Raw genomic sequence first — 26,348 nt, 5'->3', positions numbered from 1 at the left:
GTCATGACCATTTAATTGGCCAATGTCTCACAAGGCCAATAAAGAAAAAATGTCTGCAGACACATCTGCAGTCAGCCTTGTTGGTGCGGCTGCTGTGAAATGTTAGCGTTTCCACCTTGTGAGTTTTGAGAAGGTGGTAAAAAAAAAAAAAAAAATCAGTTTCAAACTTCTTCTTTTCTAAAAAAAAAAAAAAACAAGTTTCTCCATTCTAAATGACAGCAAATCTAGTCTTTAACCATTACTGACTGACTAGCGTTTAATACTTTTCATGTCATAATGTACAGAATGATGCAGTTACCCCAAGGTACTTTTCCATTTCATCAGTAAATACATATGCCACCTAAAACAATATGTTACTGGATACGATAACCAGGTATATTAGATGTGTATGAAATAATGAAATTACATGCAACTGTTTTGCCATTTTCATATCAGCCATCCTGCTTTCCTATTGACCACTGAAAACCCATATTAATCAACAACTACTTACAACTACTAACAATTTCACTTCATTACAGTGTAAATGTATTCATTCATTTATGTTAAACTTAGATGAAGATCATCATTTCAGTTAAATAACGAAAAAGTCAATGATACCATGACACAGTACAAGTTCACTTTCTTTCCTCAATGAATGCATCCCATCTCTGCTAAGTGTAACATTATTTACAGTAGCCACACATTTGTTTTACTATCACAAATGTGATTAACTGTGTTTACATTCACTGAACAAGGTAAGGTCTAAGGCAATAGGTATGAACAATTGAGGTGCAACCTCAAAATTAAATGGGGAAACAAGGGAACTCAGTACAGCTTCAAACCACCATTGTTTACACTGAACGCTCTCACTCATTCACACACACACCCCACACACACGGCTGTACAAACAGTGTTTGTTGACTCAGGAAGGGACACAGCAGGTAGGTGGAAAGGAAAGGGGAGGTGATGTGGAGGAGGGCTGTCATATTTTTTTGTAAGACAATGGTGACTGAGAGTATAATCTAAAAAGACAATGGGGTTAAATCTATATATTTAGTCATGACACCAATTTTTTATAATGGTGGAAAATATTCCCTTTGATAAATATACATGCAATGACAACTGATACCAATATCTAACATACTGCCCATATCAATAGATGGTCATATCTACACAGACTACTGTATAAAACCAAAGATAAAAGAAGAATTCCCTGGTCTTATTGGTACAAAACAATAGAGTACCTATCAGCCAGAGCTGTCTGATTTATCCTCACTATTGTGTTCACATGAGACAAAGCTAAAGCACAATACAGGATTATTGACTAGGACTCAAAGGAAACTCTTTCACTCCCAAATCAAGCATTTCGATCAAAACTAGCCCTTCATTAAGCAACACAGGGGCTGCACTGTTGTGGGCATGTTGCTACAGGTACCAGTGGAAAGATGAAATATGGATTATATATGGAATTATACCATACACGTAACAAAATAATCATTGTCAGATATCGCTGCATTGTGTTGCAGCAAAAGTTGAGCCAGGGTCAACTTTTTTGCCAATCCTCTGTGTCAGCAGCCGAACTGACCCAAAGTAGTTTTCTCACTGAAATGAGCGAGCAGTCCATGTTATTTGTCTAAACAGGGCCATACAGTACACCAAGTAAACCAAGCATGACCAACAACGAAGCAAATCTGAATATGATCCATGGCTCCATTAAAAAGTAGACACATTAGTAAAAGAAAGTCGACTATTTTGGATAAATGTGTTCTTTTGTATTCTAGCCAACAGTTTGGTTGGAGAGATCATCTACTGATCAAGAGCTTCTTGTCGCAAACGTTTTAAGCAGTTATCTGCCTCGAAGCAATGGCATTGGTAATATTTACAAACTTAATGCACACTTAACAACCTGGATTACAGACAGTCCCTAAAAATTAAGTAAAATTTGCAACGCAAAACGCAATAATAAGCTGCACACGGCATCTTTCGACCACCAAGCCATATTAGCTGGATGCACCGGTGTGGTTGTGTGACCACCCCAGAAGGAGCAGAAGAGAGTGTATATGTATATAAACTGTATATCAACAAACAATATTACATAAGTGAGATTGCAGAAGAGCTGTGGCCATCTTTGGCACTCGACCTGCTTCCTTGTGCCTACAACAACAGCTGTTCAGATACTCAGTACAACAGCACAACCTCGAGTGTGACATTGCTTTTATACAACAGCTACACAAGCACCATTTATTAATTAATTTATTAAACAGTAACTCCACCTACACAAATAGTCCTGCCACTGGAGTGGACTGCTGCCAAGCAATAAAAACATTTTCCTGCACACAAAATTTAGCTTTCCAGCTACTTTGTGCAGGACTATGCTTTAGATAGAGCTCCCCAGCTTAATTGTCCCTATGGATCAATAAAACTACCTCAAGACTGTATTCAACTGGGACTTCTTAAGAGACTGAATTTCCATGTTTAATTTTTTGAGACTCATCCTGGTATAGACCAAACAACCATCATCTTTCAAACGGACTCTGGTGCAGTTCATTTGTGGTTTAAAAGCAAACAAACTAACCACAAGATTTTATGATCACAGTAGGTTTGTTATTTCAGCTAATTTAAGCTAAACTACTAATAAATTAATCTGCTTATCATGAAAACTGCTCTGGAAATGATCACATAAATTGTAATTTGTAATCTGTTTAAGACTATATTTATGCAATCATTTCGCAGTCATAACACGTCTGAACGTAAGTGCGTCTATTTTACCTTATTAATAGGTCAAAAGCTATTAAAATGGCTGTTCTTGCATCCTACTCTGTGTACTTTGTCACATTAAAAAGTGTGTAATAGCGATCCCACAGTAAGACGCCCTGAATCATTACTGTACAAGACCCCTTATTTTCAACCTGTCTGTTCTCTACCAGTCTTTGTAACATTAATGTAATGGTTATTAGACCACCTTTAAAGCAGAGAGAAACATCCAGGTAAAAGTTCCAGTGCTTATGTATTCTGTATCAGCTCTCAAGTCCAATCAAAGTACTTGGTCAGAACCAACGGTTGTATGAACTGTTTTGTTTTATATTTAATCATTTAATTTCATTCAAATAGCATAACGTTAACTACATCTGATACCACACATATAAATCAGTACATTACTTAATTGTAGTTGACTGCAGCAAAAACCAAGCTCTGTTACAAAATGGCCAGCTTTCCAGAACATAACTCAATGTGTCTTTTCTTGACTCACCTTGTCAGTTGTCTCATCATCAGGTGTTGGGTGGAGGCAGGTTGCTTCAGCCTGTGGTTGTCTGGGGACCATCATTTGTTTCAAAACATTGTTGACTTTGCCTGAAAATAATTAATAATATCATATGAACTAATGAAATGTCATTTTCACCCTGTCTTAGCCACATTTGTGTGCTTCATAATTGCCAGTCATGGAAGATATTTTCAGATCATAAGTATGAGGGCAGCAACTAATGATTATTTTCATTATTGAGTAATCTAACCAAACCTTTTTCTCAATTAATTGATGTTTTTTTTGGTCCATAAAATGTCAGAAAATGTTGGATCATTGTTTCCCAAAGGTTACATCCTCAAATGTCTTGTTTTGTCCAGAACCCAAAGATATTCATTTTATTGTCATAGAGGACTAAGAAAACAGAAAATATTCACATTTGAGAATCTGAAATCAGCAAATTTCTGATTCTGAAATTTCTCAGCAAATGCAGTAATAAAAAAAACCTACCAATTAATTTAATAATTGAGATCTAATCAATAAATTGACTGATCGTTGCAGCTCTAGTATTATCAGCAAAATGTACTTCAAAGCATCAAAAATTAAAGTACTAATCTTGGCATAAAATGGTCCCTGTCAGTGTTTTACTCTTATATATGATGTTTTTGGATTAACCTAATATTACAGTTGCATTAATGTTAATAATAGCTCATTTTAACTACTTTAGATATCATTGGGTACCTTAATCTTTGATTCGTTTTATAATGCAAGATCATTGTATGTTTGTAGTGTTGCTGCCATGTATCTCTAAAAAGTCAACCTTTCAGTGTGTCAGAACAACAGCCCTGTTTTCAGCTAATGTAAGAGGGTTTGTGAAGAATTTACTTAACTTAAAAAGTAGGGGATTTTACTCAGTCCATAAAGAAACACTGCTAATCCTTATGTCTACCAAAAAACATATATGCCAAAATCACCAAATTTGGAAATACATGGTTTTCACTTGACAGGAAGGATATGAAAACTTGTAATCTGAAAGGTACCTGGTAATTTAAAGTATCGGACATGTGTAGCTAGTGGATTAAAAAGTACCATATTTGCCCTTTCCTGTGTTGAGTATTTCCATTTGACGCACCTACACACTTTCAGTCCACTTCATGTCAAACTAGCTAGCTGAAGCTTGTACTTATATAGTACCTGAGTAAATGTATGAGTTACTTTCCACTGCTGCAGTTTTAACTCGTCCAATACTATACAAAGTCATATTGCTAAAGTGCACTAAACGTCGTAAAGTAACTTTACTCGAATTGTCAGAGACGTAAGCTAGCTAGATTTCAAGAAAAACTGACGAACTGAAAGACGCTAGCTGGCCTAGAGGAGAACCCCAGCATCCGCTAAAGATCTCGCGAGAGTAATAATTCTAACGCAAACCATGATATTTCTGTATCTTTAACAAGTGTTTTTTGTTGCTAACCATAAGCAGAACTTAACCACGGCATTTTCACGTTACAAATCATATTTAGTTTGTATAACGAGCACAACGAAGAAACAACCTGTACAAATCTCGCGAGAGGTTCGTGAATCTAGGGTTCCCTTCTAGAGCCGAAGCAATACCCATCTAAACAAATCGGGAAAGTTAGCTAACCAAGCAGTCAACCGTTGACGTTAAAAACTCACCTTTTCTCCTACAGAAATGTATCACTTGTTGCTCTCCTGTATCCTTTCTTTCTCTTTCACCTATTCATTCTTTTTAAATTAACTGACATGACTTGGTTTTGCTCTCTTCTTGATTTTTTAAAAACGAAATTGCGAAATCGCGTTAGCCATCATCTTCTTGATGTAGTCAAATTAGTGCAGGTGCGGACTGAACCATTTGCGTCACAATGAGGGACGACAGCAGAAACCTCCACATGTGAGGTCACAGGATCTTCTGTTGAGGCGAATTTTGTCCAAATTTGGGCTGTGTCACGAAAGAAATACAATTTTGAGGTGGAAATGTTCATACCAAATTCATATCTGTGGCAAATTCAGAACACAGCCAAACTTGTGGTCATAGTTGCCAAATTCATTAGAGTGTGGAGTTTGGGATTGATTGATTGGTTGATTGACTGATGTAAAACAAAATTCAAATTGTACAAACTAATGGCTCTAAGGCAACATTCACTCAAGTATTGTACTCATAATACTGTAAAATACACAGTCAATTGTGCAATTGAATTGTTAAATTATCAAATTATTTACATTATTTAATGAGTTACCAGTGCAGGACCTTATCTTAGCTCACCTCTTGCTGACTTTGTGCTATTGTTTTTTTATGTAGAATTTCAGCAATAGACCTAACAAACTGCTTATGGTTGAGCTCCAGCTCTCCCACTTTACTGTTTTATTACCATTGTCTTATTTGTCGTCTGTGTTGACTGTGGTTTACCAAAGACTTTCCACATAATGGATGACTATTTTCTTTCATTTTTGTCCTGTTTTATATGACTGTGTTATTTGTAAACCATGTTGATTCTGGTAAAGACAAAGACAATTTTCCACATTGTGGACAATAAAATTCTAGCTTAACCTAAAACCTTAAATACAAATTTGAGATACTTACTTGAGTATTTCCATTTTATGGAACTTTATACTTCTATACTCCACTACATGTGGCATGAAAATATTGCACTACATTTATTTGGCAGCTAGTAACTAGTTACGTTTCAGATTATGGTTTTTCATACCCTTCCTGTCCTGCGAAACCCATGTAACTTTACATCTGGTGAATTTTAATTGATTTCTGTGTTGAGAAAAAAAATGAGGATGCCACAAAACAAAGTCAGTCACACCAGCTATTCAATATTGTATCACCATCATCAATTTTATAACTTTATTTTGTGCACAATGTACAATAATGTGAACATGTGTCCTTTTGAATCCCCAAAAAATGGCTCCTACAGTTAGGCCTTCAAGCAGATAATCCACCCTATTAATAAAGCCAGCAGTTTGCAATTATTTCTACTGGTGTGACCAAAAGGTCTATAAAAAGGCATAACCGGTATCACTCATATAAATCAAGTTTGATCTTGTTTTTCATCACATAATGCATATTTAACCTCTCACGCCACAACCTTTACTGAACAGCGTGCTTGTTTTTCCACCTTTTTGTTGACTTGCACATCAACACGTCTTTGTGTGTGTACACAGGCCAACAAAACCCAGCAAGCACTGTGTATCCACATCATATTTGTGCCACACCGGAAAGAAAATTACGCTGAAAGTAAAAGCGTCAAACATCAAACACAGTGTTTTGTAATCTCTCACTTTCACACTCAGCAGTACACAAAAAGGTGACCGATCTAATACAATGTACCAAAGCAAACACCGAGTCCACAGCGGATAAGAGGAGCCGTGTTTAAGCAGCCATTAGCAAGTGTTTGAGTTAAAGAAGCCATTTAGTAAAGCAGTGCTGTCATGTGGTATTTGCTCCGACACTGCTTAAAGGCTGGCTAGTTAAACAGGCAGGGAAGGAAGGGTCAATATTTTCACAGGCAAGCCTGGAGACACAAGAGTTGAGATTGGCTGACAGCCGTTTCCCACATTCTTACCACTTCCAACCGGTGCTCAGCCTGGTCGGGCCTCGAGACAGGATGGACATCCTGTGGACAACAGAAATCACCACAGAATGAAATGACCAACTAACGATCGGGCAATTTTTGGCAAGAAGTACTGCATTAACCTCGTCACTAATTTTCCTTTAAATGCAGTTTCTACAGCGGTAACAGTGGTGAGGGGTTACAGTAGTGCGATATGTCCAAAGCTCTGTTTACATACTGTGGGCCAAGAATTAATAGGTCTATTTATTTAACACTGGTATACAGCATTATTAGTCTATTTGTGCAGTACTGTCAACTGAGGATATAAGGTATGACAGTATACTCTATCATTTTTAGTTACTAATTGTTTTTAATTGCTTACTTGCCAACACTCAATTAATTAAATTAATATAATGTTATAGAATAAAATACAATGTCACTGCAAAAGACAGAAAGTCCCTTTCCCTTATTTTTTTTATAAAGCTACTATTAGCCTAGCAGGAGAAACACACTCACACTGGTTGCAAAACTGTCTCAATTTAATACTGATGCCTCTATATGACCTACACAAACAAACAAGACTTTCTGTAAGGACATTGGCTAGTTCTGTATAGTTGTTCTTAATGTCTGCCACCAGGTCGGATCCTCCATGAAATCAGATGAAATTAGCCTGTTTACATTTCTCAGGTAGTTACAGTGAGTAACTGTAACTATAAAAATATGATTCCAAAAATTGTTGTAAAGGGCTGTTCTACACCAAGGACTGTAACAACAGCTATGAATAAATATTATTGGAAAAATCACTCTAACTCAAGTGGATGACTTGAATTAAAACAATTTTTAGATCTTGAGTTACAACGAAAATTGTATTTTTATAGTTATAGCTATAGTTCCTGCTACAGGCGGCCTTTTACAGTGAGTAGTACGACAACCAATGACACAAAAACAAGAAGAGATTTTTCTATGGATAATGTGGTTACAGCGGTGCAGTCATTACCACAGGGGGCTCCAAAGTCAACAAAATATTAAAGTTCTTTGTCGTAGCTTCCTGTTGCCATGGTAAACTAATGGTCCATGGGGTTCATTTGGCAGCCACCTTAAATATATGTCCACCAGAAAACATTCAAAGACAAAAAAGATCCAGCTCTCCTTCTTTCTAAGATTTTTTGGGGAGGGCTTTTTGCCTTTATTGGGTAGAACAGCTGAAGAATAATGCAAGACAGGAAATGTGGGAGAGAGAGGGGATGACGAGCAGCAAATGGTCGCATGCTTGGTACATGGAGATTATGCTCTATCAAGTGAGCTACTGGGGCGTCCTGAACTCACTTTTTCATATAATTTCCACACCAGGAATCAAATGGAAAGGTCATTGACATGTTACAACCCGGCTTATCGGTGAAAAACAAATAATAAATTTCAGGGTCACAACAATGTAAGTTTTGATATATTGTTTTGCAACTGTACATGTATCTATTTTTTCACCTACTTGTTTATACACCTTAAAAGCAATAGAAACTAGAGTCAAACTGTATGGGTAAATGTATTTGGCCACTAAAACGGATTCCAAATTTGAACACATTTGGCTACTTAACCTAAAAGTAGGCTAAATTATCCTGACCAATTTGTGACCAAACAGAAAAACAGAGCAACACTTGAGCATCTTGTAAAATCTCTATATAAAAGCAGCCTTTTTAATACCCAAATAAACCCTGTAAGTCTCATCACAGGTGTATAAAGGGTAAAACAAGAACACACCAGGCATTAGACTGCAATTTTAGGCCCCCATGACATCGCCACCTTTGAAAAGGCTGTATTTAAGTGAGCAAACAGTGTGTATGACTTCATGTTCAGAGGCCTCTAAATAGAAAAAAAAAATATCAGCTCATATTTGATCAACCAGTTCCAGTAACCTAATTGCCTTCCATAGTCAATTAACCAAGTGCACATTGCCCATTACCGAACATACTTTTCAGCTTCATTTGCTGTGAAGTGAAAATGCTGCAATTTCAATCTTTGGGAGACATTAATGACAGCTCATCATCCAGGCAGAAAAGTAGTTCAGCAAATCAGTGACCTCATCATCCTGGTTGTCCAGGCATTCACTGTGAAATGATACCAGTGAGGCAGCGGGGCGCCCTGGGTAGAACAAACGGTCTAAAGTCATGGCAGTGACTGAGTAGGCTGCATTACACCTCCATATATCAGGATGACTGTCAAACTCAGTGTATTATGAGGTCATTTCAGGTCTGGAAAGTAACTTTTTTTTAACGCCAGATTCGATAAATATCAAATCAGATTTGTCCCCAAGGAAACACAAATCAACATCTAAGGTATTTGAAGCAGACCTGAAGCACATGTTCTGTTTAATATTTGTTTTCTAAAGGTGTTTAGTTCCACCTGCTGTTCACATTGTAAACTACAAGTTTTATTTACCCTCTGCTGAACATGTGTGTGGCAATCACTGTCTGACCCAACAGTGGATTTCACATATTCATGTTAATAAACCTGCTGTACACAAAGTATACTGCTCCATATACTGATTCACCCACTTAAATTATTATTACATATTTTTTTCTTTTAAATTTTAACAAAAGGGTTCATTATAGCTTGTGTTTATTTTCTGATTAGATTTCTAGCAATCATTATTTACACAAACTGTTTTGTTTATCACAATTTTATACCCATGCCATTTTCATTATTGTTCTTTAGTTTTGTAAATCATTTTTTAGATTTTCTGGTATTTGTATTTTATATTTTCCTATTGTATCAGGTTCCAACAGGTTAAATTTAAGACTTTTTAAGACCTTTATGAATGCAATTTAAGACCTTTTTCACATCTGCACTGGCAAAAAAAACAAAAACAAAACACAGTTTGTATTTGTGATTATTGGGTCAATGCTGGTTTCAGTTTGTAGTTGCTGAAGTGTGATCAATGCAAATTTTCCCCAAAGCACAGTCAAATTAATGCAACTTTAGAAAAGTGCAAAAGTTGACCTCATAATTCAATACATTTTAAAAACCTGTCAAAATCATATTTACAAGGACAAATCAACCCAAAATCAAAAACCCTACTTTTCCTCTTACTTGTGGTGCTATTTATCTGTATAGAAGTAGAAATCTATATAACAGTAAAAATGTCTGTCTTGGATTACCCTGAGACTGTGGTGCTAAGAGCGCAAAATAATATATATTCAGTCAAGTCAACAACAATGATGAACTCTCCCTTTAAGATAGTGTAAGGCTTGAAGTTTAACTTGGATTTTAAACTTTTTAATGACCTGCAGAAACCCTGTGTACATTAATAAAAATATTCAGTATATACAGCAGAGTGAAACACACTCTTGAATGTGTGTTTATGTAAGTTTTAGTTATTCTGTGTTCACATGGTGCAAATAGTTTAATACATTTCCCTTGTGTTGTTCTTTCACAGAATTATGAAGTGTAAAAAGACTAGGCTATGTCAAATTACTCTGAGGGACATTCCTGGTATATTTTCTATCTTGTAAGGAGTCCCTGGCTGAGGGAAAATTGAGCACCTCTAGCAAAACAAATTAACTGTGGAATGTGAAATCTCTGCTTAGAAATCGATTCACACCAAAGTATATATTAAAATTGCCTATTATTTCAAACTTAAAGGTCAGATTGAAGTTTGTAAAACCCCTCGCTCTCATGAGTATTCACAGAACACTGGCAAAATGGAGCCTTTGTGAAACTAAAACATAAACAAAGCAACAAATAAACACCATCACCCAGGAGAAAAGAATAAAAGAACTGGCTCTGCTCTATAAAGACTTTGACTGGTAAGAATTAATTCTTTGTATTGGCTGAAGGATGAAAAGCTGCTTCCAGATGCTTATCCCAGATGCTGATGCTACAACAATCTGTCATCCAAAATCTGTCCTTAACACCGACATCCTCAAAGTATTTGAACATTTTGGTGGAATTTCACACAACCAGAATGCAAGCAGAGAGATCCAGTCCACAGGATTTTAGCAGTGGTGAGAAAAAAAAACTTATACAGAGTTGCTAGTGTATGCTTCAACCCGTTTGTGCAGTTTGGTTTGACATTTCTCACCTGTTGACAGGCCAGAAATGTTGCACAAACAGGTATAAAGTGTCGACTTGTCAGCGAGGCAAACTGTGTGCATAGCCTTCAAGTGAGCCTTTGACTTCAGGCTGAGTGGGTCATTGTGGCTTTGACAAAATTTCGGAGGAAACGTGTGTGTTTGACCTCCAGCATGTGGAGTTCAGTCTCTTTCACCAACTTATTGAGAGGAAGTCGTCTTGCCAATGTTGCTATTAAGATTAATTAAAAAGCTATCATGCTATCCAAAACCTTAAGAATAAGGATTTTATAATATGAGTATTAAAAAAAAAAACACTTCTTTTTTTTTCCAAAGTAAAAGAAGATATTCAACAAACTTAATACATAGCATTTGCACTGCAACACTTCCTTCCTGGTATGGCCTTGAATGCACTTGTGGATTATTCTATGTGGGAAACCAGAAAGGAGCTTTAAAAACAGACGTGGGGTGCATCAAAAAACAAAAAAAACAAAAACTAATTATCCTATGGCTCTTGAGGTCAGTACCTAACTATGCATGAGGCGGACTCCCTGCTGTTTCTCTAATAGCCTTTCACTTTCTTATGTGCTTGTACTATCCCCAGTAAAAATAATACTGTGAAAAGTTTAACATTTGCTTATTTAAATGGATACATTTATTGTTCAGTGGCTATGCCTGAAAGAGTAATATGTTGCAATTAGACGTCCAAAAATGAGTGCAAATTGTGAGTTGAAGCCATAGGCAATATATTGAAGAGGTTGAATCCCTATTTAATATGCGATCTACGGAACAAGTTGTTAAATTTTAATCATTTACTCTCACTCACATTAGTATAGTTAATAATCACAGAAGCCCGAGTGCCTTGTTTTTTTTCCTCAAGGTTTTCTGCACTACTTAATATTTAGACTTCCTGGGTTTTGCATTTTTGTACTTTTGCCTTCCTCACCAAAGAGCACCTGTCATATCAGCCATGCAGCGCTTCCTTCTTCTATTGTGAACTGAAATTTATTTGCCTTGTGTTCTACTACTTTTCTTGTTCTCATAGCTTGGTAAAAGAAAAAAAAGTCTTAATATGCTCAAACCCTTATGGAGACTTGAAGCAGTTATGTCTTCATGGATTAAGAAATCATTATGAGACTTCCTGTGCGAATACATTTAATGGCAACAAAAAGAGTAGTCTGCTATACGTCTTAAGAGTTGTTTCAATAAACAGGAGGGAAAAAGTGTCTAATACATATTTACAGTTGGATTTACTTCAGCAAAACCTACTCAATAGCTGTACTCTATTTTGTGTAATCCACTATATGCATCTACTAAATTAATACATCTTGAAAAAAAGCAAGCCGTGACGCTATCAAGTACAAAAATATACACATTTCCTATATTGTTCTAAAGCTCAAATAGTCTAATCTTTGGGTAGCAATAAAAGGCAGTAAAATGATTAGATGGTAAAACTTTAAATTTAGAAACAGAATATTTACACTGGGCTACTTAACATGCCCATGTCTTTATGAAAAGTTCCAGCATTCAAAAAAGAAAAAGCAAACTGTTTCAGGAAATACAAGTAAAATATTCTACATTGTTTGATCCTTTTGGGTATAATTAAATTATAATTGCACCATAACAATTTGTAGTGAGATCAAATATAATACAAAAATGCTCTGACTGTCCAAAAAAAGATGCATAGTATCACACTGTGGCCCCTTCACTGTTCTGATAGTCAGGCAAAGTCTTGTTTGTTTTCAAGCAGGAAAAAGTTCCATCATCTGTACAGCAACTTAAGGTTTTCTCCGTCTGGAAGAAAGAAAAGAAAGAAGCACAAACCTCGATGACCATAATTTTACATCCAAGGCAACAGCAGAAAGTTGTCATCTATTCAACACGGTAAACAGTGTATACAGACAGAATCACAAATGAACACACATGCTTTTATTTGCTCACTTTTGATATCCATGGCTTGTGCTTGTCACTGGAGCCTGATGGAAGGAAAAGGGGTGACATTGATTAGGGTAACTGCATGAATGATACATTAATTGCACACTAAAATGACCAGAGAATAAGCATCATTTAGACTAATTTTTATATATTTTGTTACATCTTAACTTTAATTACGAGCTTACCCTATTTTCTATGTCCTCAATATGAGCAGGTCCTTCTCCAGACCCCGATCGCCTCTTTCGACTGAAACAAAAAGGGGTTTGTCAGTTCTCTAGACAAAACACATAAAATGCTTTCTCCAATTTTCAACTTCATCTTACAAATGTGATTCACAATGGATGCAATTACAATATTTTGACATTTATCATATTGCATCACATTCAGTATCAGTATGAAGTTTTTAGCATGGTTGGTTTGATTAACAAAATACCTTGGAGCCAGGTCTTTTTGCATTTCCACCTGCCACACTAAAGAGCACCTGTCAGATCAGCCATCAGAGCCATGCAGTGCTTTCTTCTCTCATTAAAAATGAACAGAATGTTTGTCTCGATAAGTGAATTTCCATCTACTGTAAAAAGTCTGTGCTGGACAGCCCTGCTAAAAGCCACTACACTGGCTCTGTGACAGAGTTGTTAACAGTTTTTTGGCTCGTCTTAATTCCCTAGATTTCTCCTGCAAAAACTCTTTGGCAGAAACAACTTTCAGAATTTACACATTAATACAGCAGAGCTGAAAGTATTTGGCACCTAATACATTTTTATATTCTGTCACAAATAAAATGCACTTTAGTTTAATGTTTTAAAGATATGGTTGGACTTCATGACATCATGTTAAATGTACTGGTGATTCACATAAGCGTAGTTTTGAGAAACAACTAAAAATTGTTTCATGCCACTGTATTATAGATAATGTCATACTGTTCAGTACACATACATGAAACTATCACAAACTGTAGTACTAGTACAAATACCATACCTTGGAGCTGTTGGGCACTCTTGTTTTAATGTCTCAATGTCAGTAAACTGCACAGCTTGTCCTCCGCCTCTGGTCTTAAAAACATCGCCCTGAGGAATTAAAAAAAGCCTCACACAAATGTCCAAAAGAAACAAACAATCAACAGCAAAAAAGGTAACACTGTCCCATTTCTATCTACAACAGAACCCCAACTTGAAATTAATCAGACTGTGATTAAGTCAAACTCATGCATGATATGAAATAATCAGAAGTCTCAAATTAAGCAATTATACAATTTTACCTTGATCAATCTGGTCTCAATCTCCCCGTCGGAGGCAAGCTCTTGATGTCTAAGCACATACTTTTGGCATTTAGACAGAGCTTTCTCGTTCGGGGTCGACACCTTGATTGCATTGGGTATGATTGGCTGCATGACAGTGTCTAGGTCCAAATTAGAGGTTGGTTTGTGGTCTACCCATTTCTCCCCACCCGCAGAGTGTGAGCGCCTGTGCATCGGATGAACTGGAGGAGCCATCTGGTGATCCCAGTGTGAGAAAGACAAACCAGGATGTTATTCACATGTGACACCAGCAGGGGTCATTTTAAGTTGGTTGGGGTTAGTAGTGATGAAGGTTGATGTTAGAGGGGTTAGGTTAGCTTGTGTCGAAAATAAATGTACTACTGGAAGACCAAGAGGGAGAAGGCATGTTCCTCTGGCAAGAATTTGTTAATTATTCACTTTTAAGTTCAAGAGGAAAAGTATTTGTAATGTATTGCCTGGGTTTCATCAAATCACAACCAATATTCTAGCTTTCCAGTAACACATATTTTCAAGTGAAACACTGCAGTGAAAACAGCCCAATAGCATGCAAAAGAATTAACAGGCAAAGAAGTCTACATGCAAATGGAATATAGATGTGGATGGTAGATCAGGGTTAAGATGTATTCTATCGCAAAGGTGACTGACAAGGAATTTTAACACATTTTGTGTTAAAATGAAAAACTGGTAGAGTGAAGTCGAGGACATGAGATAAATAAAAGATTATTTTGCTTTGGTCCCAACATGTTAGTAGGACAATAAGGGACTCCACTATTTCTTGGTGCTCCCAGTTTGAACTGTTGTTTGGCCCACTGTGGATGGAGGATTTCATTTCTGCATGGTATTGATTAAAGCCCGATAATCACACTGAATTATTGTTTCACTTCACTTCATTAAACATTCATTATTTGAATCTTTGGGGAGATTAAATGATGAATACCTGACTATAATAAACATGCAACATTCTGTATCAGTCTTTTAAAATGTGTGATATTGCTGCTATTATAACATGATAGTTTTTTTTATTTTTATTTTAGTGTCCATAGTTTTTGGGCATTTGAAGTGATGCTACTAAAATACGTGGTGATAAACTACAAAGGAAAAAGCAGGTCTAGAGAGCTCTAGGCAACAAGCAACAGAAAGAACTACAAACATGATGTAACTATTCGTAAGGCTTAAGATGCAAGTCAAGAAGATTTCCGAGCATGACAGACCAGTCTGCCCTGTAGTCTGGAGAAACACCAGTCTACACCGATGCAACACTTCTACATTATGCATTTCTAAACAAGCAGACACCTACTAATAACATTATGGGTACAGTTCTACACCAAGGCGAGGCTGAAACTACAAGCTTGCAGATGAAAAATAATCTTAAGATTCTTTCACACACACACTAACCCTTGTGCCTGCCTCTAGGTCTAGCCCATAGACAAGATTCGTGGCAGGGGCCTCAGTGTCAGGGGCCCAGCGCTGGCCTCTCCTGCGGCCTACACTGCTGGCACCGTAGGATGGGGCGGGAGTCCGGCTCCTGTGCTGGGGGGTCCCAAACTGCCTAGCCTGGCTGCCTGAGTCTACAGGGCACCTCTGCTCCCAATTAGAGATGCAGGAGGCTACTGAAGGAAAGGCTGAGGAGGAGGAGGAAGAGGAAGAAGACGAGGAGGAGGAGGTAGGGTGAGGGTCCTGAACTGCCCTAACTTTGGCTCGGTTTTGGTGGGAAGGAGTTTGGCTGAATTCCTGAAAAGTGATGAGGGAATGGGGCCAAACATTGTGGCTGTTAGGGGCTACAGATGAACAAAAATATATAACAGGGTCATACAGAAAAAAAAGCTGCTGTGAACAGTGACCACACAAATCTCTGAATTCATGTTTCAGATTATCATGATTAGTAGCATGCAAAATTTCCACATTAAAGTTTGATAAGAGGTTGATGAGGTGCACACTGATGGAACTGGCAGTATTACAGAGTCAATAACTCACAGGAAGTGGCGACGGTGAAGCAGACCTCTTCTGGCCCATGTGGCGATCTCTCTCCCTTGAAGGCCTCTCTGGCTTTTCTGGACGTGCAGTGGAACAGCCGCCGCTGCTGCTCTCTGTCACTATGGCCTTGAGCTGCTTCAACTTTTCATCCTTCACCCACAACTTGTTCTGCATTTCCAGCTGCTTGGCGTTCACCCGCCTCTCCTAAATAGAAAAAAACAGCAGGAATCAACTGAAAGAATAATCTCAACATTTAATCATATATGACAAAATTGACTGAGTTACTGTGGCTCACATTTCTCATTTCTAAATTAACACTAAGTTCAATTAAATGAATTAAAATCAGTCTCACCACAACAGTTTTCTTTTATAATTTATTGAATTAAAAAAGGAAATGATATGCGCAGCTGCTAAAAATTATTAGCTGATAAGTAGGAAAATTAAATTACTGTCATTGTCTCAATTTTTCATTTCATCCAATAATTACAGCCAATAACGCAGAGCACTGGCTGCTGACTAGGGACAACTTGAAACCCTGCTCTGAGTGGTGATCTGTCTCTCTGCCCTACTCTTTCTGTTCATCTCCTTTGCTCTGCGTCAGCGCAGAGAGAATGAAATGGACTTAAGGTTATATTTAATTCAAGTCAACAGTGATGACAATGCTCATTATCCTTATGTCCAACAAAATCCACCAGTAAGGGGGGGGAAGTGCAAACAATTTAGTAAGTATGCAAATTTGCAAAAACCTGTTGTTGACTGCCTGAGTCACTGTCCAGCTGAAATGTTTTAAGACATAAGACATAAAAGACATACAGAGCTTGTTCTGCTGTTCTGCACATTTTTGTGAATGATAGGATTGTCACAATAATTGTTAAACATATTGTAAAATAACCTCAATCATAGCTGGTCCATGATCCCTACAGATCACCACTCACGATTCGTCATCCATGTGAATGCAGACTAAATTTAACAATCATAGTGTGAAATACATCTTTAATCCTGCTGCTACTTTGTATAGTAATAATTCCCTGAAGAGTCTTAAAAAACAGTTCAGTGGTGTAACTTGATTGTAACATTGTGATGTTTATAGCAACATTGGCAATTATCTGCTGCCTTCATTCAACACACAGCTCCACTTATTCACTGGAGCAGCTCCAGTCTCTTCCTGACTGTGAGTTGTTAGCTTTATATGCCGTAGTCTGCATATATTTGATAATTTTTCTCCATTCAGGTTTAATATTTACATATATTTTGCTCCTTACCAAAAATACCAGTGAAAGTTTACTGTGTCAATGCCCTGTTGTCATTTTGGACAATAAAGTTTAACATAAAATGTTGTGTCAACATATCTCTGTCACAAGAGCCACCTTTGATGGTTCATTACAAAAATGTGTTTATGTATATATTCTACATTCTCTTAACATATATATTCTATATTCTGTATAAAGAATTCAGCTGATATAGCAATATCTGATTTTTTTTTTACTCTTTAACATTGGTATCGGTCAGGCACAGTTATACATACACAGTTCAACTGATGTAATATAAAAAACAAACATTATTGAATGGTAGGGCCACTGTCAGTAATTCCACTTACACACTCCTTCTCCCACTTGAGTTTGGCATCTGTTACCATGCCCTGCATGCGCTGCTCCATGCGCCTCCTCTCTGACAGCTCCCTTTGTAACCTTTGCTCCCGGGTCTCCAGCTCCTGCTGCAGTGAGCGTTTGTCCTGCTCATACATGTCTGTTGTCTTCTGCAGGATATCAATCTGAAGAGGAGGATCAGTAGTGTAAGAAAGAGGTGAATTCACATATGCTTACTTTTTGTTTAAAATGTGGCAAACCAAAATGTATCTGAATGAAGGAGACAGCACCTTGTATTCCAGCGTCTTGGATTTTTTCTCTAAACGTTCTATCTCTGTCCTCTGGCTGGTGATGACTTTTTCTTTCTCGCTCAGTCTGCTTTGTTGATCGTGGAAGAAGGTCTCCTTTGCACTGAGCTGACTGTCAAACTGCTGAAGCATAGACTTCAGTGTACTGGCTGCAGGAGAAAAAAACACCTTAATGTAAGCTGCTAACTATGTGGCTTGAAAACATGCAGACCACAAAAAAATACATAAATTGATAAAAACGAACTCCTATCCCAATTCAGTGAAGGCTAACCTAGAATGGTGGGGTCATCTAACACTGAACTGAAGGACTCAACAGCAGAGCCAGAGTATGAATAAATGTTGCCTTCTAAAAATGACTGATAATGAATGCTGTACTGAATAAATTCAACTATTCAGTGCTGCCTAAATTCAACAATAAAGTCAGCTCTCTATATACCAGAAAATAATTTGTGGGGTAGAAAAAGTTCCTGTACCAGTTTTGTTGACCTGCTCTGCCATCATCTGGCGGACACGATGCCTCCTTTCCAGCACCTCGATCAGGCGGGGCAGCGTCTGATCATCAGCTGGGTCCACCAGCTCACAGGGGGGCAGGGGAGGAAGGCTTTCTATGAGCTGATTCAGCAGACCTGGGTCATCTCCTGTGTAAATCAGTCATGCAAAAGTTTGTGTAGAATTAGTTATAGAATAAATAAATGGCTCAGTTTCTAAAAAGCATAACTGAAATGCAAGAATACAGCGCAACATGGGTGCAATAGGCTAGTGGTACAGGTTTGACTGTGATTTACCAGCATTACTGGGACCTCCTCGCTCCTCCAGGCGACGTGACAGCTCATCTCTGAAAGCCTGGTTTCTGTGTCTGCGCCCTGCAGCAAGGCCACAGATTGGCCGGTCAACCGGCCGTGCCACCTCTACCTCCTGCGTCATCTCTGCAAAGCGCATCACCAGCTGCAACACATACAGTTGAGAACTATTAGAAATACATTCCCTAATGATGTTTTGAAACTAAGCTGTGAACTTCATTGAGTTTCAAAGCATCAACAGGAATCTGGGAGGAAATCTGTATATTTGGTGGGCATGTTGGGCAAAAATAGGGAGTGTCTTCATCAAGTTTTTGTCGTACTTTGATGACAAACCAGCCAGAAAATGGTTTCTCCTGATTAAGATTAAAGAGAAGTTTTGTTTTTTTTACATTCAAGCCAAACACAATGTCTTACCATAGTTTCGTCATAATCATCAGCCTTTGGGTTGACACACACAATCATCCTGACTTTTCCTTCTCCATCAAAGTAGTTTTTGAAGAGATGTGTAACTTTAGAGTCCCTGTATGGCACCATCTGGAAGAAAATAAATGCTCAGTGAAACTGCACCTACTGAAAAATTACCACTGATAAGAATGAATATTTATGATATTACTCTTCTTAGAAATATGATGAACAGATTGTAAAATAACAACCTTATTAGTTCCACACATCTGGTTTTCACGCAGGACTTCCATACATGTGCGCAGTGTCATCAGGGACTGGTTAATATTACCTGTAAATGAGAGATTTCTAGGTACATTTGGTGTCTGAACAACATTACTATTGAACACACTAAAAAAATCTGCAGACGCACAAAAGTGCCTCTGGTCCCACAGTGAGGGATGAACTGACCTGCTTCACGCAGTCGGCTTCCCTCTGCTCTGGTTCTGCTGGTGCGCTCACTGCCTGCCAGGTCCACCAGACAGAGCTGACTCACATTCACCTGGTTTTTGTCCTGCAAATTAAGAACACACTGTTAGTATCACTAAACATCTGCTGGAGTCATTCGTGACACATGAAGTATACTTGTTGTGTACATGCTTTTTGTCACAGCCTGATTAGTTTAAATCGAAAATCAGATTGAATAACTGGCTTTCATAAAAACAGATCACAAATTTTAATGTATAAGAAAATGACATTTTTCACTGTTTCATTTTGAAGCTGCATGTCACCTGTAGAATGTGATCTCCATCAGCATCAAGTGGTGCCTGGGCCAGCTTCACTGTGAACACACTGTGGGAGCGACTGGATTCACGGTTGAGTTGAGTATTTGCAATTCTCCTTTTTTTTTGACCTGGAGACAGAGCAGAGCATCATTAAGACAACGTAGGACATTAACAAAAGAAATAACAATAGAGGTCAAGTAATTTCTCTTTATAGTCAAGAGATATCGCTGTGTCCAATCATTCCTGCTGATTTGACTGGTCACCTAAATATACATGCTGATCACCGGAAGCAACATCTTAAAACGGCCCCTGCATGGACATTGTGACCAGAGCTTGAAATTAACTTTTTCCCTCAGTTCTTTTTTCAATTTACATAAAACATAGTGTAATAACTTCATTTCAGTAACTTGTGCCACTTCATTGACTCACCGTGGTCCATCAGGGAAGTTTTGCTAGTTTTCAACACACTTGTATCTGAATTTAAAAACTTATATCACCCAAGGTGTTTAGTCATGGCTGATTACTTATATGCAAAACAGAAGTTTAGCAAAAGTTTTCTGTTAAAATATTTTGACTGTTACCATCCTGAAAGCACACAAAAGCTAAGAATAAAACACAGCTTAAAATGTTGAAAACCTAGCAATGGTAAACTTTGTGATAAAAATTGGTCTGCCTGTTAGGGGAACACACACAAGATAAAATATAATATGAGGCATTATTACCACTCACCCTTCCAAAAGACTTCAAAAGCCTCCTCTGTAGATTTGACCTCGACTTCTGTGCAGCCAGCCACATACATGTTATGATTCTGATCTTCACGGAGAATCTTTGACTGAGGTGGTCTATCACAAATTAAGGAAAATAATCAACATACACTGACAACAGAACACAATGTGGCACTTTAGTAAGACAAGCAGCAGAAGCTAAATGACCAATACTTAAGTTAGTGTCAACATTAATATAAAATGTAATCTAGGGAGACACAAACACATTCAGGGGTACAGACACATGCAGTGGGTTTGCACACAAGCTTGAGCCATTCAGGGACGTTATGCGTCTCCACACTAACAGAACAGCAGGGAGCCAATCTTTGAAGACAACAGCCACCATGACACAAAGCTAGTGAGGTACACCTACACTATTTACAGGGCTTTGGATTATTAGGATGGAAATGCACTGAGGACCTACACAACATATTAGCTACAGCCAAGTTACAACTAACGGAGTACTGCGTCGTGTACTTTTAATAGCCACATACATGAACTCATTGTTCCGTACAGGCGTGCCTCCAGCGAGCCACCTAACAAAAACAAGGATTTTTAAAAGTGCATCTTGTCAACACAGATCCTAAAAGCAAAAAAAATTATGTTTCAATGAACCTTTTCAGCATAAACATGGAACACAGTCAAAGTGATTGCTATGCAGATTTGTAGTGGGCATAACTGTGTGGATGCAGATGGGTAGCTGTGCAGCTCAATATGTGGACAGAGCTACATTAATACATGAACAGCACCACAAAATAACCTGGATACAAATAACAACCCTTCAGCATGACATTGTGTTTCAAAAGCACAGACTCATGTGAGATCCTGTCTCTTACTTTGGTCTGATCGGGTCAAACGGAGCCTCTTCGAGGAGATCATAGATATAGTTGTTGTAGACTTCGATGTAGGACACAAAAACACTGTAACAACAGTCTTCATCCACATTCTCAGATTTACACGCCTCTTCTAAGCTGATCATGTCTGCAAACTCTGGGTCAGCCTTCATCCTGAAAAAAAAAAAAACAAAAACAAAAAAAACCAAACAAAACAAAAACAAAGAAAGTTGACATGATGAACAGGAGTCCAAAGGTGGCTACTTTAAATTAGAAAGTAAAAGGTGAAATACAATTACTCATTTCTACCTGGAGGATGGCGTTTTGGGCACTGTCTGTTGACTGTCTCGCTTCTGTCTCTCCAGGAGAGCATCAACTTGGTTCTGGATCTCCATCCCATTTTTTTCATCTGGTTTAAACACCTAAAGAAAAAAATTAAAACATTTCAAGTAAATGTCCCAATCCCATGTACAAATGTGATTCAATTACAGAAAACAAGATTAATGAATGAAAGTCTTACAAATCTTTTGGCCTGAAAGGGACCGATGCTGTTGAACAGCATGTCTAAAGAACGGGGGAGGAGTCCACCTTCCCCAGGAGAACCGGTCATGGTGAAGGTCTTACCACTTCCAGTAACACCATACGTAAATAGCAGACCTAAAAATGTGGAACATCAGAATTACATAACCACTTTTCACATAGAAGATTAGCGCTGATGTCAGTGATATATATCATGATAGTGAGACAAAACATTGTTGAATGTTGTATGTTTGATTACATGTTTAAAACACACAGTTTTTAAGTTTAAAGTGATATAAAAACAAAAAGCAGCCGATATTCACATTTGTGAATCTGGAATTGGCAAGTGTTTGACATTTTTTGTGGATAAACTTCAAAGATTAATCAATTATCAAACCTGTTTGCAACTCATTTTCTGTTGATCAAATAATCCTTTCAATACTGAAGAAAACTTATATTTACAGGATTCTGCATAATGCACGACATACACTTCATACAAACCTTTAACTCACTTACCATTTTTACAGTGAATAAGGTCCTCTACCAGTGGCTTGGCAACATCCTCAAACAGCTCCATTTGAGTGGTATTAATACCAAACACTTTTTTAAAGGTGTATTGTGTCTAAAGGATACAGAAAAAAACACATGGTACAGGGCAATCAGAAGAAAATTGATGATTTTCTAACTATTTTCGTTTACCAGCTTGTTTGGACAATAGCTCTTGATTGAGGTGTCAGGAAGGAAGAAAATAAGTATAGACAGCCAAGCAGAGAGGGCTGCAACAAACTCACCTCTTTGTATTCTCCATTGCGGTTAGCTTTAAGGCCATCTGGAGCATGTAGCTGAATAGTGGAGCTGCTGATCATCTCAACACAACATTCCTCATCTTCTGCTCCAAGTGGACGTATACGGCAGTATACCTGAATACACACACACACACATATATATATATATAAAACATTAAATACATTTTCAAATCAGGCCATGTCAGTGCAGCTCAGTTTTGATATTTGGATTTGATGTCTGTCCCTAAGTTGAATTACAGAGGAAGACATCACACATAAATTACCTGCATTCAAATAAACCTAATTTACGATATGATAGGCGATACTTTATTAACCCCACAGACAGGAAACTGAATGTCACCAACAATTTAAAAGCAGCATCTCAACATTATAACCCCATTAATCACCAATTCAGTGTTAGCAAACAAACTTCAAAGAATTTTCACCTTCTGATATGTCTTGATACACTCTGTTTGTAAGAATCAATACATTTACACAATATAAATCCAGTTTTATGGTTTATTTTCCTTTCATTTCTAATGAGGGCTCAAATAGAGAAACAAGTTGGCTCTTTACTCCTGTTGTGGTGTGATATTATTGTTTCAGTTTGAAGTAAATAATTCACTTACGCCAACAGGATCTTTCTCTGTGTTGGATGCCTTTTTTGGGCCAGGCCTCCGAGGAGTCTTCCCTTTTCTGTAAATGATAAAACAACACAGAATCAGTGTTAATCTAAAAAATGTATGCTACATTTTTCCATGCGTAATAATGTCCTGGACAAATGACACCTCTGTCAATGTTTTTGATCAAGGAATTTTTTAATTTCAAATATACAACAAAAAAAAAAAAAACACAAACAAGCAAGCAACCCCATAATAGTATATGTAATTTTTTCTATATGGATATGACACATAACCTTTCTAATCCATTGGCCACATGTTGGAGAAAGAGCATCTTTCCATCTGAACAAAATAAGCCTCCTGGCCAACAGAGAGCAAAAGGCCATCATATTTATATAGCGCCCTGGGAGAGGAGCACCCACTGGAGTCACACCAAACAATGAAATCAGTGGGGACCTCTGTTAGTGTTTATGCAACATCTCATAAACAGAGAGCAAAAGTGTGAGCTTTACCTTACTGCAGCTAAATGTAATAACCAAGGAAGCAATTTAACTTCTGCAAAAAAGCAATAGTAAAATAACTGTTGAGTCTTTTCACGTCTTCTCATGTCATATCTATTTTTGCACCTGACCATGGCAAGTAGTATCAATGAGCCCAAAAGCCCAAATTCTCTGATTTAGTCTCTCAAATGTGAATATTTCCAGGCTTCTTTAGTCCTCTATGTCAGTAATCTGAATATCTTTGTGTTTTGGCCAAAACAAGACATTTGAGGACCTTGGAAAACAAGTTTAACAATTTTCGACTCTAATTTTTCTGACATTTTACGGACCAAACCACTAATCGTGAAAATAATCAACAAATCAATCCATGATGAAAATAATCGTTAGTTGAAGCCCTGTCTGCATCAATAAAATCTTAAGGATACCCATCGGGTGGCGTTGAGCGCTGTTTAAGCAAGACAAGCACTTCAACACCAAACTCGGAAAAATATTTATGTGAACTGTCATGTAGAGAAAAAAAGAGGGCTTTCCACAAAAACTGAAAACACACGTTATGTATTACCTCGAATAGCCTTTAATATCAATCGCCTTAACTAGAACAGAGGGGGGCCAAGCCAAGGCCAAACCGTGGAGAAAACATACCAGACCTATAATATCTGAGACTATATGTACAGGTATGTGGTAGGTAAAGTACAGTTTTTGGTCATATAATGTCATGTTTGTCTGTGACAGGTGCCTAACCTACTAACTACTTGCTTAACCTCAACTTCATATTAGTTACACTAACTAGTCAGCTTAGGTTAGCTCAGGTGTGACTTGCTAACTTCAGTTCACAGGTGATCGTCAGTAAAATATTAACTTAACCTAACACTACATTCGCCCAGTCAATGCCAAGCTAACCTAAGTTAGCTTACGTCTTTGCCGTTTTTTCAAATTGTAGCTTTAAGTTAATTGAAAAGTGAATACTGAGTTAAAACGCCAATGTTGACCAGTTGCCAGTCAACTAGCGCAAGTTACATTAGCAATGCTAACTTCAGGAACTAACGCTTAGCCTCCTTGTCAACCGTTACTCTTTTTTTTTCTAGAGAACAACCGCGAGCGCGTCACATTAGTTAATTTTCCTTGGATTATTTTGCTGCGTTTTCCCACACTGCGTAGTTGTAAATTTCTAGCTGTTTAACAAGGTAAATGTCAAAGATAATACTCACATTGGTCTCTGCATTGTTGGTGTTGTTAGACTCTCTCCCACTGCACAAGAGCGCCACTCGATTTGAAAAATTCTCCTGTGAAACGTTTTCCGAGTGTCTGATATATCGACCAATCACGGTGCAGACATGGTGTCGAGAAGCGGAAGTCCCGCCCCCAGCATGATGGTGTCGAGAAGAATCCCCAAACCAGCGAAATATCTCGCGAGAGTGACCATTCCAACCAAAATCACGATCTTTCTCTAACCCTTACCAAGCTTTTCCTGTCCCCAGACCGACCCAAATTTTAAGCACAGCATTGTCTCATCATAAGATATAATTACTTTGTGTAACGTGCACAATGAATAAAAAACGCATACAAATCTCGCGAGAGTTTTACAAATTAAGGGTTCCCTTCGATACACGTCCTTCTCGCTCCTATTTCTTATGACAAAGCAACTTATTATTTTATTATAGATTATTTTATCTTTACAATACTATTTAGGACAGTTGGTCAAGTGGTTACACTGTATGACTGATATTTTATTTTAAAAACATGAACAGCACCGTTATCTGATCAATTCAGCTTTTTTCCAACAAATTCTAAATAAAATGGTCAGAAACAAACCCTGCTTTCAGTCTTTCTTACTGATATTCAAGTACATACAACTTTGTAGCTAAACTGCAAAATAAAAAGGCAGCAAATACCTGAAAACTGCATTAAGAACAGCTTGATTGATATATCTTTATCTCCATTTTATCTCTTGTCCCATATATTCATCTGTACTTCCTTGCATTATCCTGTATCAGTGTAAATTACATAAGAATTTCATGATACTATGTTCCTCTTCTTGTTTTATGTATATATTATGTGTTCTTGATTGTTTTGATTGAATTAAAATGAACCGAGGCACACACACTGGATACGTTACACAATCACTAGAATCAGAATGAAACACAGGCAGGTTTAGTTGCTAGTTTATTTGAAAAATCATAATAAATAACTTTTTACATACAGGAAATACTCTCAGTTTTGTATTAGCGGAAATATGTGATTTGTCACTTAGATCTACAGGCACAGAAACAGCAATCATTTGAGAGAAATAAACAGCTCTGAAAACATTTACTCTCTATTACATATAAATACTACATTAACAGTAACTGAACTTGCTACTTTGCAGCACCATTTTACTTCTCTTGTCATTACTGTTTCTTCTGTCCTGACTGAAGTCTGAG

General features: G+C 37.5%; 1 protein-coding gene across 4 annotated transcripts; it reads right to left on the bottom strand.

Annotated features, from left to right (window-relative positions):
• Positions 1 to 11,997: 11,997 nt before the first annotated feature.
• LOC146332650 (kinesin-like protein KIF23) lies at positions 11,998 to 25,224 on the bottom strand. 4 transcript variants are annotated; one of them, XM_084743035.1, is made up of 23 exons: positions 25,137 to 25,224; positions 23,438 to 23,504; positions 22,815 to 22,943; positions 22,540 to 22,645; positions 22,025 to 22,161; positions 21,814 to 21,926; positions 21,508 to 21,678; positions 20,637 to 20,749; positions 19,914 to 20,035; positions 19,594 to 19,696; positions 19,395 to 19,474; positions 19,156 to 19,275; positions 18,727 to 18,886; positions 18,415 to 18,579; positions 17,924 to 18,090; positions 17,645 to 17,818; positions 16,048 to 16,251; positions 15,469 to 15,804; positions 14,053 to 14,286; positions 13,773 to 13,861; positions 12,980 to 13,040; positions 12,801 to 12,835; positions 11,998 to 12,653 (listed from the first exon to the last, which is right to left on the bottom strand). In XM_084743035.1, exons 1-23 carry the CDS (start codon positions 25,148 to 25,150, stop codon positions 12,638 to 12,640), a joined length of 2,916 nt encoding a protein of 971 aa, XP_084599161.1. In that variant the 5' UTR covers positions 25,151 to 25,224; the 3' UTR covers positions 11,998 to 12,637. The 4 variants fall into 4 exon arrangements, with proteins under 4 accessions (XP_084599161.1, XP_084599231.1, XP_084599310.1 ...); XM_084743105.1 differs by lacking the exon at positions 14,053 to 14,286; XM_084743184.1 differs by lacking the exon at positions 15,469 to 15,804.
• Between the last annotated feature and the right edge of the window lie 1,124 nt (positions 25,225 to 26,348).

The sequence above is a fragment of the Lutjanus erythropterus genome, chromosome 1, assembly GCF_056507025.1.
Source record: "Lutjanus erythropterus isolate fLutEry1 chromosome 1, fLutEry1.hap2, whole genome shotgun sequence".
In the NCBI taxonomy this organism is placed as follows: domain Eukaryota; kingdom Metazoa; phylum Chordata; class Actinopteri; order Lutjaniformes; family Lutjanidae; genus Lutjanus; species Lutjanus erythropterus.
The sequence above is the reverse complement of the archived record's forward strand: the minus strand, read 5'-3'. Positions and strand labels throughout refer to the sequence as shown.

Bases quoted from the DNA above. Each gene is read 5' to 3' on its own strand.
- LOC146332650 (XM_084743035.1), bottom strand. The intron at 22,646-22,814 runs GTGAGTTTGTTG...TGTATCCTTTAG, and splicing joins GCAATGGAGAATACAAAGAG to ACACAATACACCTTTAAAAA. The intron at 17,819-17,923 runs GTGCTGTCTCCT...CCTCCTCTTCAG, and splicing joins CCAAGACGCTGGAATACAAG to ATTGATATCCTGCAGAAGAC.